We start from the raw sequence: 17,796 nt of genomic DNA on the forward strand, positions 1-17,796 counted from the left end.
GTAGTGGATATGGATTTCAGCAAGGCATTTGATGTTTCCCCATACAAGGCTCATTCAGAAAGTAAGGAGGCATTGGATCCAAGGAGACCTTGCTTTGTCGATCCAGAATTAGCATGTCCACAGAAGGCAAAGGGTGAATGTAGATGGTTCATATTCTGCTTGATGAATGGTGACCAGTGGTGTTCCACAGGGATCTGTTCTGGGACCTGCCCTCTTTCTGATTTTTATAAATGACCTGGATGAGGAAGTGGAGGGATGGGTTAGTAAGTTAACTGATGACACAAAAGTTGGGGTGTTGTGGATAGTGTGGAGGGTTGTCACAGGTTACAGCGTAACATCGATAGGATGCAGAACTGGGCTGAGAAGTGGCAGATGGAATTCAACCCAGAAAAGTGTGAAGTGGTTCATTTTGGTAGGTCAAATTTGAAAATAATATAAATGGTAAGACGCTTGACAGTGTGGAGGATCGATATTTAAATGCTAAACACAAAGGCAATCGCTACTTAAAAAGTTATAGACAATGCATGGACAATGATTCCTTTTGAAGCTACATACAAACATCATACCTTCTGACTTCATCCTTTCCTTCCAACGCCAACACAGCCTTTAGGAATGCAAGTTAAATCCACAATACACTTATTTGGCATTTTACGTGCTAACATAGAAGACAATTAATATTTATAAAGTATAGATAGTACTGTCTTCGAAACTACAGCATCTGGTCAAACTACGGCACCAGAAGCATCTGTTATTCACAGCATTTTAGGAAGTGCATTGTTGTGGACTCAATCCACAGTACTTTGTTAAAATAGAAGTCTGGTGCACAAAGTCATTTAAGTGTAAACGAATCATCTACCCAAAAAACTCACTCTAACAGTGTATATGGATTTCAACAAGGCATTTGATATGGTACCCCATGCAAGGCTTATTAAGAAAATGAGGCATGGAATCCAAGGGGACCTTGCTTTATGGTTTGCCCACAGAAGGCAAAGAGTAGTTGTAGACAGGTCATATGCTGCATGGAGGTCGGTGGTGTGCCTCAGGGTTCTGTTCTGGGACCCCTTCTCTTCAGGAATGACCTAGATGAGGAAGTGGAAGGATGGGTTAGTAAATTTGCTGATGACACAAAGGTTGGAGGTGTTATGGATAGTGTGGAGGGCTGTCAGTGGTTACAACGGGACATTGACAGGATGCAAACTGGGCTGAGAAGTGGCAGATGGAGTTCAACCCAGATAAGTGTGAGGTGGTTCATTTTGGTAGGTCAAGTATGATGGCAGAATATTAATGGTAAGACTCTTGGCAGTGTAGAGCATCAGAGGGATCTTGGCGTCTGAGTCCATAGGACACTTAAAGCTGCTGCGCAGGTTGACTCTGGTTAAGAAGGCATACGGTGCATTGGCCTTCATCAACCGTGGGATTGAGTTTAAGAGCTGAGAGGTAATGTTGCAGCTATATAGGACCCTGGTCAGATCACACTTAGAATACTATGCTCAGTTCTGGTCACCTCACTACAGGAAAGATGTGGAAGCTATAGAAGGGGTTGCAGAGGAGATTTACAAGGATGTTGCCTGGACTGGGGAGCATGCCTTACGAGAATAGGTTGAGTGAACTTGGCCTTTTCTCCTTGGAGGGAAGAGGATGAGAGGTGACCTGATAGAGGTGTATAAGATTATGAGAGGCATTGATAGTGTGGATAGTCAGAGGCTTTTCCCCAGGGCTGAAATGGCTATCACAAGAGGGCACGGTTTTAAGTACTTGGAAGTAAGTACAGAGGAGATGTCAGGGGTAAGTTTTTTTTATACAGAGTGTGGTGAGTGCGTGGAATGGGCTGCCGGCGATGGTGGTGGAGGTGGATACGATAGGGTCTTTTAAGAGATTCCTGAATAGGTACATGGAGCTTAGAAAAATAGAGGGCTATGGGTGACCCTAGGTAATCTCTCAAGTAAGTACATGTTTGGCACAGCATTGTGGGCAGAAGGGCCTACATTGTGCTGTGTTTTTGTTTTAATGTTTCTATCATGAAATAAAATGGACCAGCATGGTTTTCTCAAGGGAAAATCTTGCCTACAAATCTGTTGGAATTCACTGAAGAAAAAACAAGCAGGATGGACAAAGGAGAAATAGCTGATGTTGGTATTTGATTTTTCAGAAGGCCTTTGACAAGGTGCCACACATGAGGCTGCTTAACAATCTACAAGCCCATGGTATGACAAGAAAGATTCTAGTATGGATAAAGCAGTCACTAATTGACAAGAGGCAGAGCGGAATAAAGGAGGCCTTTTCTGGCTGGCTGCCAATGACTAGTGATGTTCCACAGGAAGTCTCTGTTGGAACTGATTATTGTTACATTATATGTGAATGATTTGGATGATAGAATTGATGGTTTTGTTGCAAAGTTTGCAGATGATATGAAGGCAGGTGGAGGGGCAGGTAGTTTTTAGGAAGTAGAGAGACTACAGAAGGACTTAAGACAGATTGAGAGGTTGGGCAAAGAAATAAACACAAAATAATCTGCAGATGTTGGGGTCAAAGCAACACTCACAACACGCTGGAGGAACTCAGCAGGTCGGGCAGCATCCGTGGAAAAGATCAGTCGACGTTTTAGGCCTTCCTGACGAAGGGTTCCGGCCCAAAACGTCGACTGATCTTTTCCACGGATGCTGCCCGACCTGCTGAGTTCCTCCAGCGTGTTGTGAGTGGGCAAAGAAATGGCAGATGGAATACAGTGTCAAGATGTGTATTTTCATGTACTTAGGTAGAAGAAATGAAAGGGTTGACTATTTTCTAAATTGTGAGAAAATACAAAAAACTGAGGCACAAATGGGACTTAATAGTCCTTGTGCAGGATTCCCTGAAGGTTAATTTGCAGGTTGAGTCTGTGGTGAGAAAGGCAAAAGCAATGTTAGCATTCATTTCAAGAGGACAAGAAAACAAGGGCAAAGATGTAATGTTGAAACTTTCTAAAGCACTGGTGAGGCCTCACTTGTAGTATTGGGAACATAAAGACGTGGCTTCCACAGCTGCCTTATCAAAGGAAAGATGTGCTAAAATGAAAGTGACTCCAGGCTTGTCATATGAAGAGTATATGATGGGTCTGGGCCTGTATTCATTAGAATTCAGACAGCCCAATCAGCAGCAGGCCACAGCATCAAGGCTTCTTGCGGGTGTGACGGAGTCCTGAATTACCCCTATGAACTGTGCTTTTGAAAAGAAAGAAAGAAAGAGAGAAAGAGAGAGATATGCCCAACACAAACATCTTGTTAAAAAGAGAGTTATTTAACACCGATATTTTGTTTTTGAGAGAGAGACAGACAGACAAACAGACAGACAGAGACAGAGACAGACACAGACACTGATAGACACAGACAAAGATAGCTTTGGATGATGTTATAGGTTTTCTGCAGCATGTTTACATTTCTACAAGGATGCTGCCTGCTTGGAAATTCTTACAGACAGAGAAGGGAGGAGCTGTTTGAGTGACAGCTAGTATTCGGCATGGTGAGATAAATAGAAGGTCAGATGATAAACGGACAGACACATGGTTTTGGACACTGAATGAGCTTTGTTGTGCCCACAGAAAAAGTGGGTTTTGGAGGATTGATCAATGGCTCTCGCAATGTGAAAAGGGAGTGACCGGTGGGAGAAACACTCAGGTTGGAGGAACAACACCTTATGTTCCGTCTGGGTAGCCTCCAATCTGATGGCATGAACATTGACTTCTCTAACCTCCACTAATGCCCCACCTCCCCCTCGTACCCCATTCATTATTTATTTATATACACACATTCTTTCTCCCTCTCTCCTTTTTCTCCCTCTGTCCCTCTGACTATACCCCTTGCCCATCCTCTGGGTTCCCCCCTGGCTTTTTCCTTCTCCCTGAGCCTCCTGTCCCATGATCCTCTCATATCCCTTTTGCCAATCACCTGTCCAACTCTTGGCTCCATCCCTCCCCCTCCTGTCTTCTCCTATCATTTTGGATCTCCCCCTCCCCCTCCCACTTTTAAATCTCTTACTAGCTCTTCCTTCAGTTAGTCCTGACGAAGGGTCCCGGCCTGAAACGTCGACTGTACCTCTTCCTAGAGATGCTGCCTGACCTGCTGCGTTCACCAGCAACTTTGACGTGTGTGACCGGTGGGAGGTTGTTTGTGTGTCCATTCCTTGCCTGGGTTGATAATTCCACCACAAAAGAACGGTCCCCTTTGTTGTGGTCACAGTCGGTGACTTCTAAAGGATTTCGGAGACAATGGAAAGATCGACAGCGTCAGCTCACCTGAAGACTCAAATCTCTCCCTCTCTCTCTCTCCATCACTACTCAAGTCAATACCACAAACTGAACTGAACTTTACTCATCATCGTAAGATTATCTATTTACCCCTAGACTTGAAGAAGCTTGGTTTTCATATATTTCCACATTTACTTATATATAATCATTGCTAACCTCTTTGATTTATCTGCATTTATATTACCGTATTGCATAGTTACTAATAAATACCATTAGTTAATAGCAATGCTGGACTCCAAAGTGTTTTCCATTTCTGCTGGTTCTTTAACCCGTCACGGGGTACGTGACACAGGTAGGCAACACTTGTTCATAAGGAGAGCTTCGCGGATGTTCAGGCTTATTCCGATGGCCCAATCAGCGGCAAGTACAGGCCACAGTGACAAGATTTCTCACAGGGCAATGACACTTGTTTGGAAGTACAGAAGGGGCAAGCGGGACAGCCAGTGGTGAGAGTAGGAGTGTCATGTTTTGGCTCAAAGGAGATTTTGACTCAGAAGAGGCGTTGGCTCTGGATAAGCTTCTGTTAAGGTTCCCTTTTTGTTCTCTCTTACCATACCTAGTGCAGTAAATGGCTGTGTGGTCTTCATGCCAGATGTAGCCATATGCACATTACACAGAGCCACAGCTCCTTGAAGAACGTGTTAGGAATCTGGAACAGCATCTGAATGGCCTACAGCTTGTACAGGAGAGTAAGGAGATAGCGATCAGAGTTCGAGGCAAATAATCACCCCGATGTTGCAGGTGAGTAATGAGGTGACTGGAACTGTGATTAGGCAGATAGTGCAGAGCACCCCGTGGCCATTCCCCTCGATAATAAATATACGGTTTTGGATACCGTTGTGGGGTATGACCTCCCAGGGGAATATCATGGAGCTTGGGTTACTGGCACTGAGCATGGGTCCATGGTGCAGAAGGAAAAGAGGAAGAAGAGGGCAGCGGTAGTGATAGGGGACTCAATACTCAGGGGAATGGACAGGAGATTCTGTAGATGAAACACCTGAATGGTATATTGCCTCCCAGGTGCTAGGGTCAGGGATGTCATGATCACATTCACATTTTGGAGGAGGGAGAGCAGCCAGATGTCTTGGTACATATTGGTACCAATGACATAGGAAGGAAAAGCAAAGAGGCCCTGAAAAGAGAATTTAGAGAGTTGAGAAGCAGGACCTCCCAGGTAGTAATTTCTGGATTGCTGCCTGTGCCACGCACCAGCGAGTGTATAAACAAGATGATTTGGCAAATTAATATGTGGCTGAGAAGCTGGTGCAGGGGGCAGGTTCTTGGATCACTGGGATCTCTTCTGGAGGAGGGATAACCTATCATAAGTGACGGGTTGTACCTGAACCCAAGAGGAAGCAATATTCTCATGAGCAGGTTTGTTTAGAGTGGTTGGGGAAGGTTTAAAGGGATAGGAAAGTGGGCAGAGGGGGAGGCATGGCTCTGCTGGTAAAGAATGGCATCAAATCAGTAGAAAGATGTGACATAGGATCAGAAGATGATGAATCTTTGTGGACTGAGTTAAGAAACTGCAATGGTAAAAGGACCCTGATGGCAGTAATATACAGGCCTCCCAACAGTAGCTGGGATATGGACCACGGATGACCAGAGGAAATAGAAAAGGTGTGTCAAATGGGCAATGTTATGATAATCATGGTAGATGTGATCATGCAAGCTGACTGGGAAAATAGGGTTGGAAATGGATCCCAAGAGAGTGAGTTTGTTGAATGCCAATGAGATGGCTTTTTAGAGCAGTTTGTCGTTGGGCCTACTAGGGGATCAGCTATACTGGATTGGGTGTTAGGTAATGAACCGGAAGTTTAATTAAGGTAATTAAGGTAAAAGGACTCTCTGGAGGAGTGATCACAATATGAAATTTGATAAGTGTCACGTACCCCGTGACGGGGATTAAGAAACCAGCAGAAATAGAAACCACTTTGGAGTCTCGTATTGCTATAAACTACTAATATTTATTAGTAACTACGCAGTACAGTAATATAAATGTAGATAAATCAAACAGGTTGGCAATGATTTAACATATATAAAAGTAAGTGTGGAATATATATATATATATATATATATGAAAACCAAGCTTCTTTCAGTCTAGGGGTAAAAAGATACAGTCTTACGATGTTGAGTAAAGTTCAGTTCAGTTCGTGGTATTTAGTTGAATAGCAATGGAGAGCGAGAGAGAGAGAGAGAGAGAGAGAGAGTTGAGTCTTCAGGTGAGCTGATGCCGTCAATCTTCTCGTCATCCTCATCATCCTCAACTGTGACTTTAACCAGGGGGACCGGTTTTCCTGTGGTGGAGCTATCACCCCGGCAAGGGTGGACACATAGACAATTCCCCACCAGTCAACCCCTTCTTCTTCGCTGGAATAGCAATTTTTGGATCAATCTGCCTGATTGATCCTCCAAAACTCACTTTCCCTGCGGGCACAACAATGCTCATTCAGTGTCCAGATCATGTGCCTGAGGTCTGTCTCATCTGACCTCCTATTTCTCCCACCAGGCTGAACATCACCTGTCATTCAAAGAGTCCCTCCTTCCTTTTCTGCAAAGAAGTGCACAAGCAGGCAACAAGTCCTTGAAAGTAACATCAACAACCTGCTGTAAATCACAACATCGAGTGTCCATTAAATAACACCGCCTTCGGTCACCAGAGCAACTTAAGAGCTGCTCGGTGCTATCTCCAACTTCAAACTCAGTAAAAATCCAAAGCTACTTCCAATGCCTTAAAGTGACAGTCCAACTGTTAATCTTTGTCTCTCTCTCTCTCTCTCCTTTCCAAACAAACCATCAATGATGAATGTCTCTCTCTGTCTCTCTTCAAACAGTTTATAGGGGCACTCCTGGATCCCCTCACAATACACAGCAACCTACATTGCAATACAGGCCCTTCGGCCCACAAAGTTGTGCCAAACATGTCCCTACCTCAGAAATTACAAGGCTTACCTATAGCCCTCTGCTTTTCTAAGCTCCATGTACCTATCCAAAAGTCTCTTAAAAGACCCAATCATATCCGCCTCCACCACTGTTGCCGGCAGCCCATTCCACACACTTACCACCCTCTGCGTAAAAAACTTACAACTGACATCTCCTGTGAACCTACTCCCCGGCACCTTAAACCTGTGCCCTCTTGAGGCAGCCATTTCAGCCCTGGGAAAAAGCCTCTGACTATCCACATGATCAATGCCTCTCATCATCTTATACACCTCTACCAGGTCACCTCTCATCCTCCATTGCTCCAAGGAGAAAAGGCCGAGTTCACTCAACCTGTTTTCATAAGGCATGCTCCCCAATCCAGGCAACATCCTTGTAAATCTCCTCTGCACCCATTCTATGGTTTCCACATCCTTCCTGTAGTGAGGCAACCAGAACTAAGCACAGTACTACAAGTGGGGTCTGACCAGGGTCCGATATAGCTGCAACATTACCTGTCTGCTCCTAAACTCAATTCCACAAATGATGAAGGCCAATACACCGTACGCCTTCTTAACCACAGAGTCAACCTGTGCAGCCGTGTTGAACATCCTATGCACTCAGACCCCAAGATCCCTCTGATCCTCCACACTGCCAAGAGTCTTACCATTAATACTATATTCTGCCATCATTTTTGACCTGCCAAAATGAACCACCTCACACTTATCTGGATTGAACTCCATCTGCCACTTCTCAGCCAAATTTTACATCCTATCAATGTCCCACTGTAACCTCTAATAGCCCTCCACACTATCCACAACACCTCCACCCTTTGTGTCATCAGCAAACTTACTAACCCATCCCTCCACTTCCTCATCCAGATCATTTATAAAAATCATGAAGGGTCCCAGAACAAATCCCTGAGGCATACCACTGGTCACAAATCTCCATACAGAATATGACCCATACAACCACTCTTCGCCTTCTGTGGGCAAGCCAGTTCTGGATCCACAAAGCAATGTCTCCTTGGATCCCTTGCCTCCTTACTTTCTCAATAAGCCTTGTATGGGGTACCTTATCAAATGCCTTGCTGAAATCCATATACACTACATCTACTGCTCTTCCTTCACCAATGTGTTCAGTCACATCCTCAAAAAATTCAATCAGGCTCGTAAGGCACAACCTGCCCTTGACAAAGCCATGCTGACTATTCCTAATCATATTATATCCCTCCAAATATTATAAATCCTGCCTCTCAGGATCTTCTTCATCAACTCACCAACTACTGAAGTAAGACTCACTGGTCTATAATTTCCTGGGCTCTCTCTATTCCCTTTCTTGAATAAAGGAACAATATCGGCAACCCTCCAATCCTCCGGAACCTCTCCCATCCCGATTGATGATGCAAAGATCATTGCCAGAGGCTCGGCAATCTCCTCCCTCGCCTCCCACAGTAGCCTTGGGTATAGCTCATCCGGTTCCGGCAACTTATCCAACTTGATGCTTTCCAAAAGCTCCAGCACATTCTCTTTCTTAATATCTACATGCTCAAGCTTTTCAGTCCACTGCAAGTCATCACTACAATCACCAAGATCCTTTTCCATAGTGAATACTGAAGTAAAGTATTCATTAAGTACCTCTGCTATTTCCTCCGATTCCATGTACACTTTCCCATTGTCACACTTGTTAGGTCCTATTCTTTCATGTCTTGTCCTTTTGCTGTTCACATACTTGTAGAATGCCTTGGAGTTTTCCTTAATCCTGCCCGCCAAGGCCTTCTCGTGTCCCCTTCTTTAAGCTCCTTCCCGTTAGCCTTATAATCTTCTAGATCTCTAACATTACCTAGCTCTCTGAACCTTTTGTAAGCTTTTCTTTTCTTCTTGACTAGATTTATTACAGCCTTTGTACACCACAGTTCCTGTACCCTACAATAACTTCCCTGTTTCATTGGAATATACCTATGCAGAACTCCATACAAATACCCCCTGAACATTTGCCACATTTCTTCTGTACTTTTCCCTGAGAATATCTGTTCTCAATATAAGCTTCCGAGTTCCTGCCTGATAGCCTCATAATTCCCCTTACTCCAATTAAACGCTTTTCTAACTTATCTGTTCCTATCTCTCTCCAATGCTATTGTAAAGGAGGTAGAATTATCTCCAAAATGTTCTCCCACCGAGAGATCTGACACCTGACCAGGTTCATTTCCCAATACCAAATCAAGTACAGTCTCTTCTCTTGCAGGCTTATCTACATATTGTGTCAAGAAGCCTTCCTGAACACACCTAACAAACGCCTCCCCATCTAAACCCCTTGCTCGAGGGAGATGCCAATCGATATTTCCCATCATGACAACTCTGTTATTATTTCCAGGATCTGTTTCCCTATCTGCTCCTCGATATCCCTGTTACTATTAGGCGGCCTATAAAAACACTCAGTAAAGTTATCAACCCCTTGCTCTTCCTAACCTCGACCCACAGAGACTCCGTAGACAATCCTTCCATGGCATCCACCTTTCCTGCAGCCGTGACACTATCTCTGATCAACAGTGCCATGCCTTCACCTCTTTTGCCTTCCTCCCTGTCCTTTCTGAAACATCTAAAACCCGACACTTGAAGTAACCATTTCAGTCCCTGATCCATCCAAGTCTCTGTAATGGCCACCACATTATAGCTCCAGGTACTGATCCACACTCTAAGCTCATCTGTTTTGTTCACAATACTCCTTGCGTTAAAATAGACACATCTCAAACCGTCCGTCTGTGTGCGTCCCTTCTCTATCACCTGCCTATCCTCCCTCAGGTTTTTAATCTTTCTCTAAGCTTTCTCTATTTGTGAGCCAACCACCTCTTTCCCAGTCTCTTCAGTTCATTTCCCAGCGCCCAACAATTCTAGTTTAAACTCTCCCCAGTAGCCTTAGCAAACCTCCCCACCAGGATATTGGTCCCCCTGGGATTCAAGTGCAACCCATCCTTTTTGTACAGGTCACACCTGCCCCAAAAGAGGTCCCAGTGATCCAGAAATGTGAATCCCCGGCCCCTGCTCCAAACCCTCAGCCACGCATTTATCCTCCACCTCAATCTATTCCTCTATTCATTGTCGCGTGACACAGGCAGTAATCCCAAGATTACGACCTTTGCGGTCCTGCTTCTCAACTTCCTTCCTAACTCCCTGTAGTCTGTTTTCAGGACCTCTTCCCTCTTTCTACCTACGTCATTGGTACCAATATGTACCACGACTTCTGGCTGTTCTCCTTCCCACTGCAAGATATCTTGGACACGATCTGAAACATCCTGGACCCTGGCACCTGCGAGGCAAACTACATTCCGAGTTTCTTTCCTGCATCCACAGAATCGCCTGTCTGACCCCCCTAACTAGAGAGTCCCCTATCACTACTGCCTTCCTCTTCCTTTCCCTACCCCTTTGAGCCATAGGGCTGGACTCTGTGCCAGAGGAACGGCCACTGTTATTTTCCAGAGGTAGGCTGTCCCCCCCAACAGTACTGAAACAGGAGTACTTATTGTCAAGGTGTACAGCCACAGGGGTACTCTATAGTACCTGACTCTTCCCCTTCCCTCTCCTGACTGTTACCCACTTGTCTGTCTCTCCTGGCCCCGGTGTGACCACCTGCCTATAACTCATTTCTATCACCTCCTCGCTCTCCCTGACTAGACGAAGGTCATCGAGCTGGATCTCCAGTTCCCTGGCGCGGTCCCTTAGTGCTCAGCTCGACACACCGGATACAGATATGACCGTCCGGGAGGCTAGGAGACTCCAGGGCCTCCCACATCTGACACCAAGCAGGGTCTGTGTTGGGACCGATTCTTTTGATGTTATATGTCAATGATTTGGATGATGGAATTGATGGCTTTGTTGCAAAATCTGCAGACAATGAAAAGATAGATGGAGGGGCAGGTAGTTTTGAGGAAGTAGAGAGGCTACAGAAGGCATTAGATTTGGAGAATGGGCAAAGAGATGGCAGAGGAATATAGTGCTGGAAGTGTATGATCATGCACTTTGGCAAAAGAAATGAAAGGGTTGACTATTTTCCAAGTGGAGAGAAAATACAAAAAACTGAGGCGTAGAGGGACTTGGGAGTACTTGTGCAGGATTCCCTAAAAGTTAATCGGGAAATGACTGCGCAGGTGCGAGGATGTCAGTGAGTTAGACCAGTGGGAGAAGTATAAAAGGAGATAATTTTTTCTTCTACGGTTTGATCGTGGAATGACTGCGCAGGCACGTGGACATCAGCAAGTTAGACCGGTGGGAAGAGTTTAAAAAGAAGACAGCTTTATAGACTGGGCATTATAGGAGCAGGTGACAGAGTAAAGGGAGTCAGAGTAGGAGGGCTTTGGTTCAACAGGGCTTCGGCGATAATGGGTTGAGGCAAAGTAACTTACTTGTGAAGAATAGGAAGTATTACTGCAAGGCCTGTGTTCTGTACTGGGTGTTGGATGTGGGATGTCTGGGTGACTTCCAGCCTCCCGGACAGCCACATCTGCGCCAGGTGCGTTGAGCTGCAGCTTTTTAGGGACTGGGTTCGGGAACTGGACATGCAGCTCGATGGCCTTTGTCTGGTCAGAGAGAGTGAGGAGGTGATAGAGAGGAGTTATAGACAAGTAGTCACACCAGGGCCTCAGGAGACATGTAAGTGGGTAACAGTCAGGAGAGGGAAGGGCAAGAGTCAGATACTAGAGAGTACCCCTGTGGCTCTCCCCCTTAACAACAAGTACTACTGTTTCAGTGCAGTTGGGGGGGGGGGGGAACGGCCTACCTGGGGAAGCAACAGTCGCTGTGCCTCTGGCTCAGAGTCTGGCCCTGTGGCTCAGAAGGGGAGGGAAAGGAAGAGGATGGCAGCAGTGACAGGGGACTCTATAGTTAGGGAGTCAGACGGGCAATTCTGTGGACACAGGAAAGAAACACAGATGGTAGTTTGCCTCCCAGGTGCCAGGGTCTGGAATGTTTCTGATCGCGTCCATGACATCTTGAAGTGGGAAGGTGAACAGCTAGAGGTCGTGGTACATATTGGTACCAATGATATAGGTAGGAAAAGAGGGTTGGTTCTGAAAACAGACTGCAGTGAGTTAGGAAGGAAGTTAAGAAGTAGGACCACAAAGGTAGTAATCTCGGGATTACTGCCTGTGCCATTCAACAGTGAGTATTGGAATAGAGTGAGATGGATGATAAATGCATGGCTGAGGGATTGGAGCAGGGGGCAGGCATTCAGATTTCTGGATCATCAGGACCTCTTTTTGGGCATGAGTGACCTGTACAAAAAGGACGGGTTGCACTTGAATACAAGGGGGAACCAATATCCTGGCAGGGAGGTTTGTTAAGGCTATTTGGGAGAGTTTAAACTTGAATCGCAGGGGGTGGGAACCAAACAGAAGAGACGGAAGGAGGGGCTGTTGGCTCACATCCAGAGAAAACTTGGAGACAGTGTGAGAGGGAGGATAGGCAGGTGATAGAGAAGGGATGCGCTCAGACTGATGGTTTGAGATGTGTCTATTTTAATGCAAGGAGTATCATGAACAAAGCGGATGAGTTTAGAGCATGGATCAGTACCTGGAGCTGATGTGGTGGCCATTACAGAGACTTGGATGGCTCAGGGACAGGAATGGCTACTTCGAGTGCCAGGCTTTAGAAGTTTCAGAATGGCTACTTCGAGTGCCAGGCTTTAGATGTTTCAGAAAGGACAGGAGAGAGGCAAAAGAGGCGGGGGTGTGGCACTGCTGATCAGAGATAGTGTTATGGCTGCAGAAAAGAAGGAAATCACGGAGAGATTGTCTACTGTGTCTCTGTGGGTGGAAGTTCGAAACAGGAAGGGGTCAATAGCTCCACTGGGTGTTTTTTAATAGACCACCCAATAGTAACAGGGACATCAAGGAGCAGATATTGAAACAGGGTCTGGAAAGATGCAATAATAACAGGGTTGGCGTGGTGGAAGATTTTAATTTAGAAGCATAGAAAAATAGAAAAACTACAACATAATATAGTCCCTTTGGCCCACAATGCCGTGCTGAACATGTACTTACCTTAGAAATTACCTAGGGTTACCCATAGCCCTCTATTTTACTCAGCTCCATGTACCTATCCAGGAGTCTCTTAAAAGACCCTATCGTATCCGCCTCCATCACCGGCAGCCCATTCCATGCACTCAGAACTCTCTGCATAAAAAAACTTACCCTGACACCTCCTCTGCACCTACTTCCAGGCACCTTAAAACTGTGCCCTCTCGTGATAGCTATTTCAGCCCTGGGAAAAAGCCTCTGACCCCACGGGCCTCCGTATCTAGCATATCATTCTCTAACTACTGCCATCTCCAGCAGGATCCTACCACTCCAGAGACTGCTTTCCATAGGGATTACTCTCTATGTGATTCACTTGTCCTCCCCACTGATCACTCTCCTGGCACTTATCCCTGCAAATATGACTTTGCTACACCTGCCCCTGCATCTCCACTCTCACCACTGTTCGGGGTCCCAAACAGTCCTTCCAGGTGAGGCAATACTTTACCTGCTGGGATCATCTATTGTATCTGGTGCTCCCGATGCAGTTTGGGGGACTGCTTTGTCGAGCGCCTTGTTCTGTCCACTGCTAAAAGGAGAATCTCCCGGTGGCTACTCATTTCATTTCAACTTTCAATTCCAATCCTGACATGTCAGTCCATGTTTCTCAGGTTGGAGGAGTTAACACCTCATATTGCAAATAGGTAGCCTATAACCTGATGGCATGAACATTGATTTTTCTGAATGGTAATTTTTCCCCACTTCCCCTTCTTTCTTTTATTTTTCCATTCCCCATTCTGGTTTCCACTCTTAACCCTTCTCCTAACTTGCCCATCACGTCTCCTATCACCTCCCAGCGACCTTCCCCCTCACCGCTCACCTTCGCGTTTGTACTCCTCTCCCTCATGCTTCTTATTCTGGCATCTCCCCCCTCTCCTTCTTTTCCTTTCCTGTCTTCATGAAGCGTCTCCGCCCGAAACATTGACTGTTCATTTCCAAAGATACAGCTTGGCCGACTGAGTTCCTTTCGCATTTTGTGTGTTGCTCCTGTCCCGCCAGCTACTGCTCCGCCCGCCGCTTTGCAATGAACCTCCCCTCCGATTTCGCCCCGGCTGCTGCAGTCCCACTGCTCCCCTCCACAGCTGTCCCAACCATCTGGCCTCGGCCCCGGCCCCGGCCCCGGCCCCGGCCCCGGCCCCTTGGTCCCGCCCACTGCTGCCCCAGCCCGGCCCCGACTCTACGTCCCGGGCGGAAGCGACGCGCTAGGAGTGAAGGAGCCGAGGCCAATTCGGCGGGAAGGCCGGCAGCAGCAGACGGTATCGGGGTTGCATTGGTCAGTCTGCGTCTTTCGCTCTGAGGGAGCGCGCGGTAGATGCGGTGAATCCCGAGGTCGGTGCCGTTACTTAGAGCGATGGAGAGTGGGCTGTAGCTGTGGACGGAGGCAAGGCCGTGAGGATGAGAGGCCGGAGAGAGGGAGGTGGACGAGGGCCGAAGCTTTGGCCTTGCCTAGTTAGGCATAGGCGAGATGCCCGGGGAAGGATGCTTGAGCTCGGACTGGATGTATTGTGCCTCGATTTCTGCAGATTATTGCAGGAGTGGATTGGGCGGAGACTTTGTCCTTAATGTTTTTATAGCCCGAATTTCTCTTTGGATGCCACTGCTCCTTGACTTCACTTTCCTTCTGATAGTTGATGCATTGGCTGTTTGTGCTGTTCTTCACATCGAACCCCAGAAAACAGCACAAACAGCCAATGCAAACTACTATGGCAAACTACATCTTGCTGAGCATCTGGTTGGTAGGTGTGGACCCTATTCATCCAGTATGTGCCTTCTCAACATTTTGGGAAAAGCTTTTTCCCTTCCACCATCGGCTTTCTGAATGGCCCATAAGCACTATCTTGGTATTCCTCAATGACAATAAATCTGATTTTGATTCTCTCTTTGCAGTTCCAGTTGCTGAAATGGTTGTGCAGGGGGAAGATGATGATTTTGAAACTTGCTACACAAAGGCTCAGTCCTGGATACAAACAATCCATGATCGTTTACAAACCTGTGACAAAGTGCAAGGGTCAAAGGAAATTCTTGAAGCCAGGCTGAAGGAGACAAAGGTGAGTAGCGAGTGCATTGTGGAGTTGCCTCTCATGCATCCACATGGGTGTGTCTGGTGTATATATTAAACTAAATAAATAGTTCCTAGCACTTGAAGCAAATCATTGTTGAGTTTTCTAGTACTACATGGTAAGATAAGGATTAAAGTGCGTCATCTGGACACAAAGACAGTGTAATTATTTGTTAACGCAAACCTGAGGAAATCTGCAGATGCTGGAATTTCAAGCAACACACATAAAAGTTGCTGGTGAACGCAGCAGGTCAGGCAGCATCTCTAGGAAGAGGTACAGTCGACGTTTCGGGCCGAGACCCTTCGTCAGATCTAACTGAAAGAAGAGCTAGTAAGAGATTTGAAACATCATTTCAAGATTTGTTAACATCAGCATTCAGCTGATTGTGTAGGAAGCTTAAAGTGATGCAGACACGGGGTGTTGTCTGACCCTTGTAGTAGTGTGTGATATAATAGCCCTCCATAATCTGGAAGCATACCCAGAGACAAGTGCTTTAAATATGATTTTTGTAAATGATTATACTATCTTTTATATGACAGAAATCTCACTGGATGTCTGATCTGTCAATCCACTCAATAGCTTCTGATGCCAAGTGGCAGAATGAAGTACCTCCCTCAGAAAAGACTCACTGGGTACGCTGTTGTGATGTGTTCCACGGTTTAGGACTCATGACCACAACTGCATTTATGGTTGTTTCATATGATTCATAGCACAGGGTGGTATGTTGTCCGTTCTGTCTAGTGTTTATTTACCTTCAGGGATGTTGCTTGACCTACTGAGTTCATTTAGTATTTGGGAGTGTTCATGCAGGATTCCATAAGGTTAATTTGCAGGTTGAGTCAGTGAGGAAGGCAAATTCAGTGTTAGTCTTCATTTCAAGAGGACTATAAATCAAAGCAAAGATGTAATGCTGATGCATCACTTGAGGAGTATTGTGAGCATTTTTGGGTTCCTTATCTAAGAAAGGATGTGTTGATGTTGGAGAGGAATCAGAGGAGGTTCACAAGAGCGATTCTGAGAATAAAAGGTTTATGATGGATCTTTCCTATAGTGGGAGAGTCTGAGACCAGAGGGCACCGTCTCAGAATAGAGGACATCCATTTAGAACGGAGATGAGGAGGAATTTCTTTAGCCAGAGGGTGGTGAATCTGTGGAGTTCTTTGCCATTGGCAGTTGTGCAGACCAGGTTATTGAGTGTATTTCAAGCGGAGATTGATAGGTTCTTGATTAGTCACGGCATGAAAGGTTACGGGGGAGAAGGCAGGAGATTGGGACTGAGAGGGAAATGGATCATTCTGAATTCTGAATGGTCCATGAACACCACCTTACAATTCTCTTTCACTAATTTGTTTATTGTAACTTGTTTATTTTAACTTGTTTATTTTTTATATCTTGCACTGTACTACTGAAACAAATTTCACAGCATATGTCAGTGACAATAAACTTGGTTCTGATTCTGAGATTTGAGGCTCCAGGGATTGGTGTTAGTCCCACTGTTGTTTGTCATCTATATTAATGACTTTAATGACATTGTTAATGTGGTTAGTAATTTTATGGATGATACTAAAATTGGTGGTGTAATGAACAGTGACGACTGTTGTCATCAGAATCCAGACGTACTGGGGAAGTGGACCAAAGAATGGAAGATGGAGCTTAACTCCAAGTGTGAAGTATTACTTTTTGGTAGGTTAAACCAGGCAGTACCTGCACAGTAAATGGCCAAGTCTTGGAGAGTGTGATAGAATCGAGAGGCCAATGGGTTCAGGTTCTTAGTTCTCTGAAAGTGGTGCCACAGGTTGAGAGGGTGGCGAAGAAGGCATTAGCGGAGTTTCCTTCATCAGGGCGCACACTGAGTACAGGGGTGGGGACGTTATGTTGCATCTATGCCAGTTGTTGATGAGACTACACTTGGAGCATTGTGTGCAGTTCTGGTCACCCAGCAATAAGAAAGATATCTTTAAACTAGAAAGAGTGCAACAAATTCAATAGAATGTTACTGGGACTGGAAGGCTTGATAATGAGAGGCTGAGGGTGACCTTACTGAAGTTTATGGTGGCCAGAGTTTTTTTATCACCAGGGTAGGGGAGTCAAACCAGGATTGAGCTTTGACCAGTGACCAATCTGGACATCAGAGGTTTGAGAGGAGAGGATTTCTCTCAGGTCCATTGACTGAGTGGAAAAAGGCAGTGGCAGATCGAGGAAGTGTAATTGATCTTTGACCGACGACCATTCAGCGTTTGGGATTGATTAGCAAGAGCAAATTTAAGGAAGGCAGGGCCAAGCGCTGTAGCCACCATCTGAATGGACAGATTAGAGTGGTGATCTTGAGGCTTTAGCTCTTTGAGGCTTCAGTAAAAAAAAAAGAAAAGCTCTAGGTAAAGTTTTTTTTCCTTCCTTTTATGTCTGTTAGGACAGTAGAGACGCCAGGCAGGATAGTTCAGTGCTCCTGTTGCGGGATGTGGGAAGGC

The 17,796-nt window shown here is 45.7% G+C and overlaps 2 protein-coding genes across 7 annotated transcripts in view; one reads left to right on the plus strand and one right to left on the minus strand.

Moving 5' to 3' along the window:
* The window catches only part of pomt2 (protein-O-mannosyltransferase 2), a 287,055-nt gene extending 272,675 nt beyond the window's left edge, over positions 1-14,380 (minus strand). Inside the window, exons 1-2 of one of the 2 annotated variants that reach the window (XM_072274850.1) lie at positions 14,089-14,380; positions 567-1,079 (exon numbers count right to left, since the gene is read on the minus strand). The gene's annotated coding sequence lies outside the window, so the exon portion shown is untranslated. Of the gene's footprint in view, positions 1-566; positions 1,080-13,716; positions 13,864-14,088 lie in introns of those variants that run through there. The other variant, XM_072274858.1, reaches the window with a different exon arrangement.
* syne3 (spectrin repeat containing, nuclear envelope family member 3) overlaps positions 14,311-17,796 on the plus strand; it is a 175,207-nt gene continuing 171,721 nt past the window's right edge. For 2 of the 5 annotated variants that reach the window (XM_072274879.1, XM_072274903.1), the window contains exons 1-2: positions 14,311-14,541; positions 15,156-15,316. In XM_072274879.1, the coding sequence (XP_072130980.1) occupies positions 15,170-15,316 (147 nt within the window). In that variant the 5' untranslated portion in view covers positions 14,311-14,541; positions 15,156-15,169. The remainder of the gene's footprint in view (positions 14,542-15,155; positions 15,317-17,796) is intronic. The other 3 variants (XM_072274898.1, XM_072274887.1, XM_072274869.1) reach the window with 2 other exon arrangements.

Source organism: Mobula birostris, chromosome 1 (genome assembly GCF_030028105.1).
Source record: "Mobula birostris isolate sMobBir1 chromosome 1, sMobBir1.hap1, whole genome shotgun sequence".
Taxonomy (NCBI): domain Eukaryota; kingdom Metazoa; phylum Chordata; class Chondrichthyes; order Myliobatiformes; family Myliobatidae; genus Mobula; species Mobula birostris.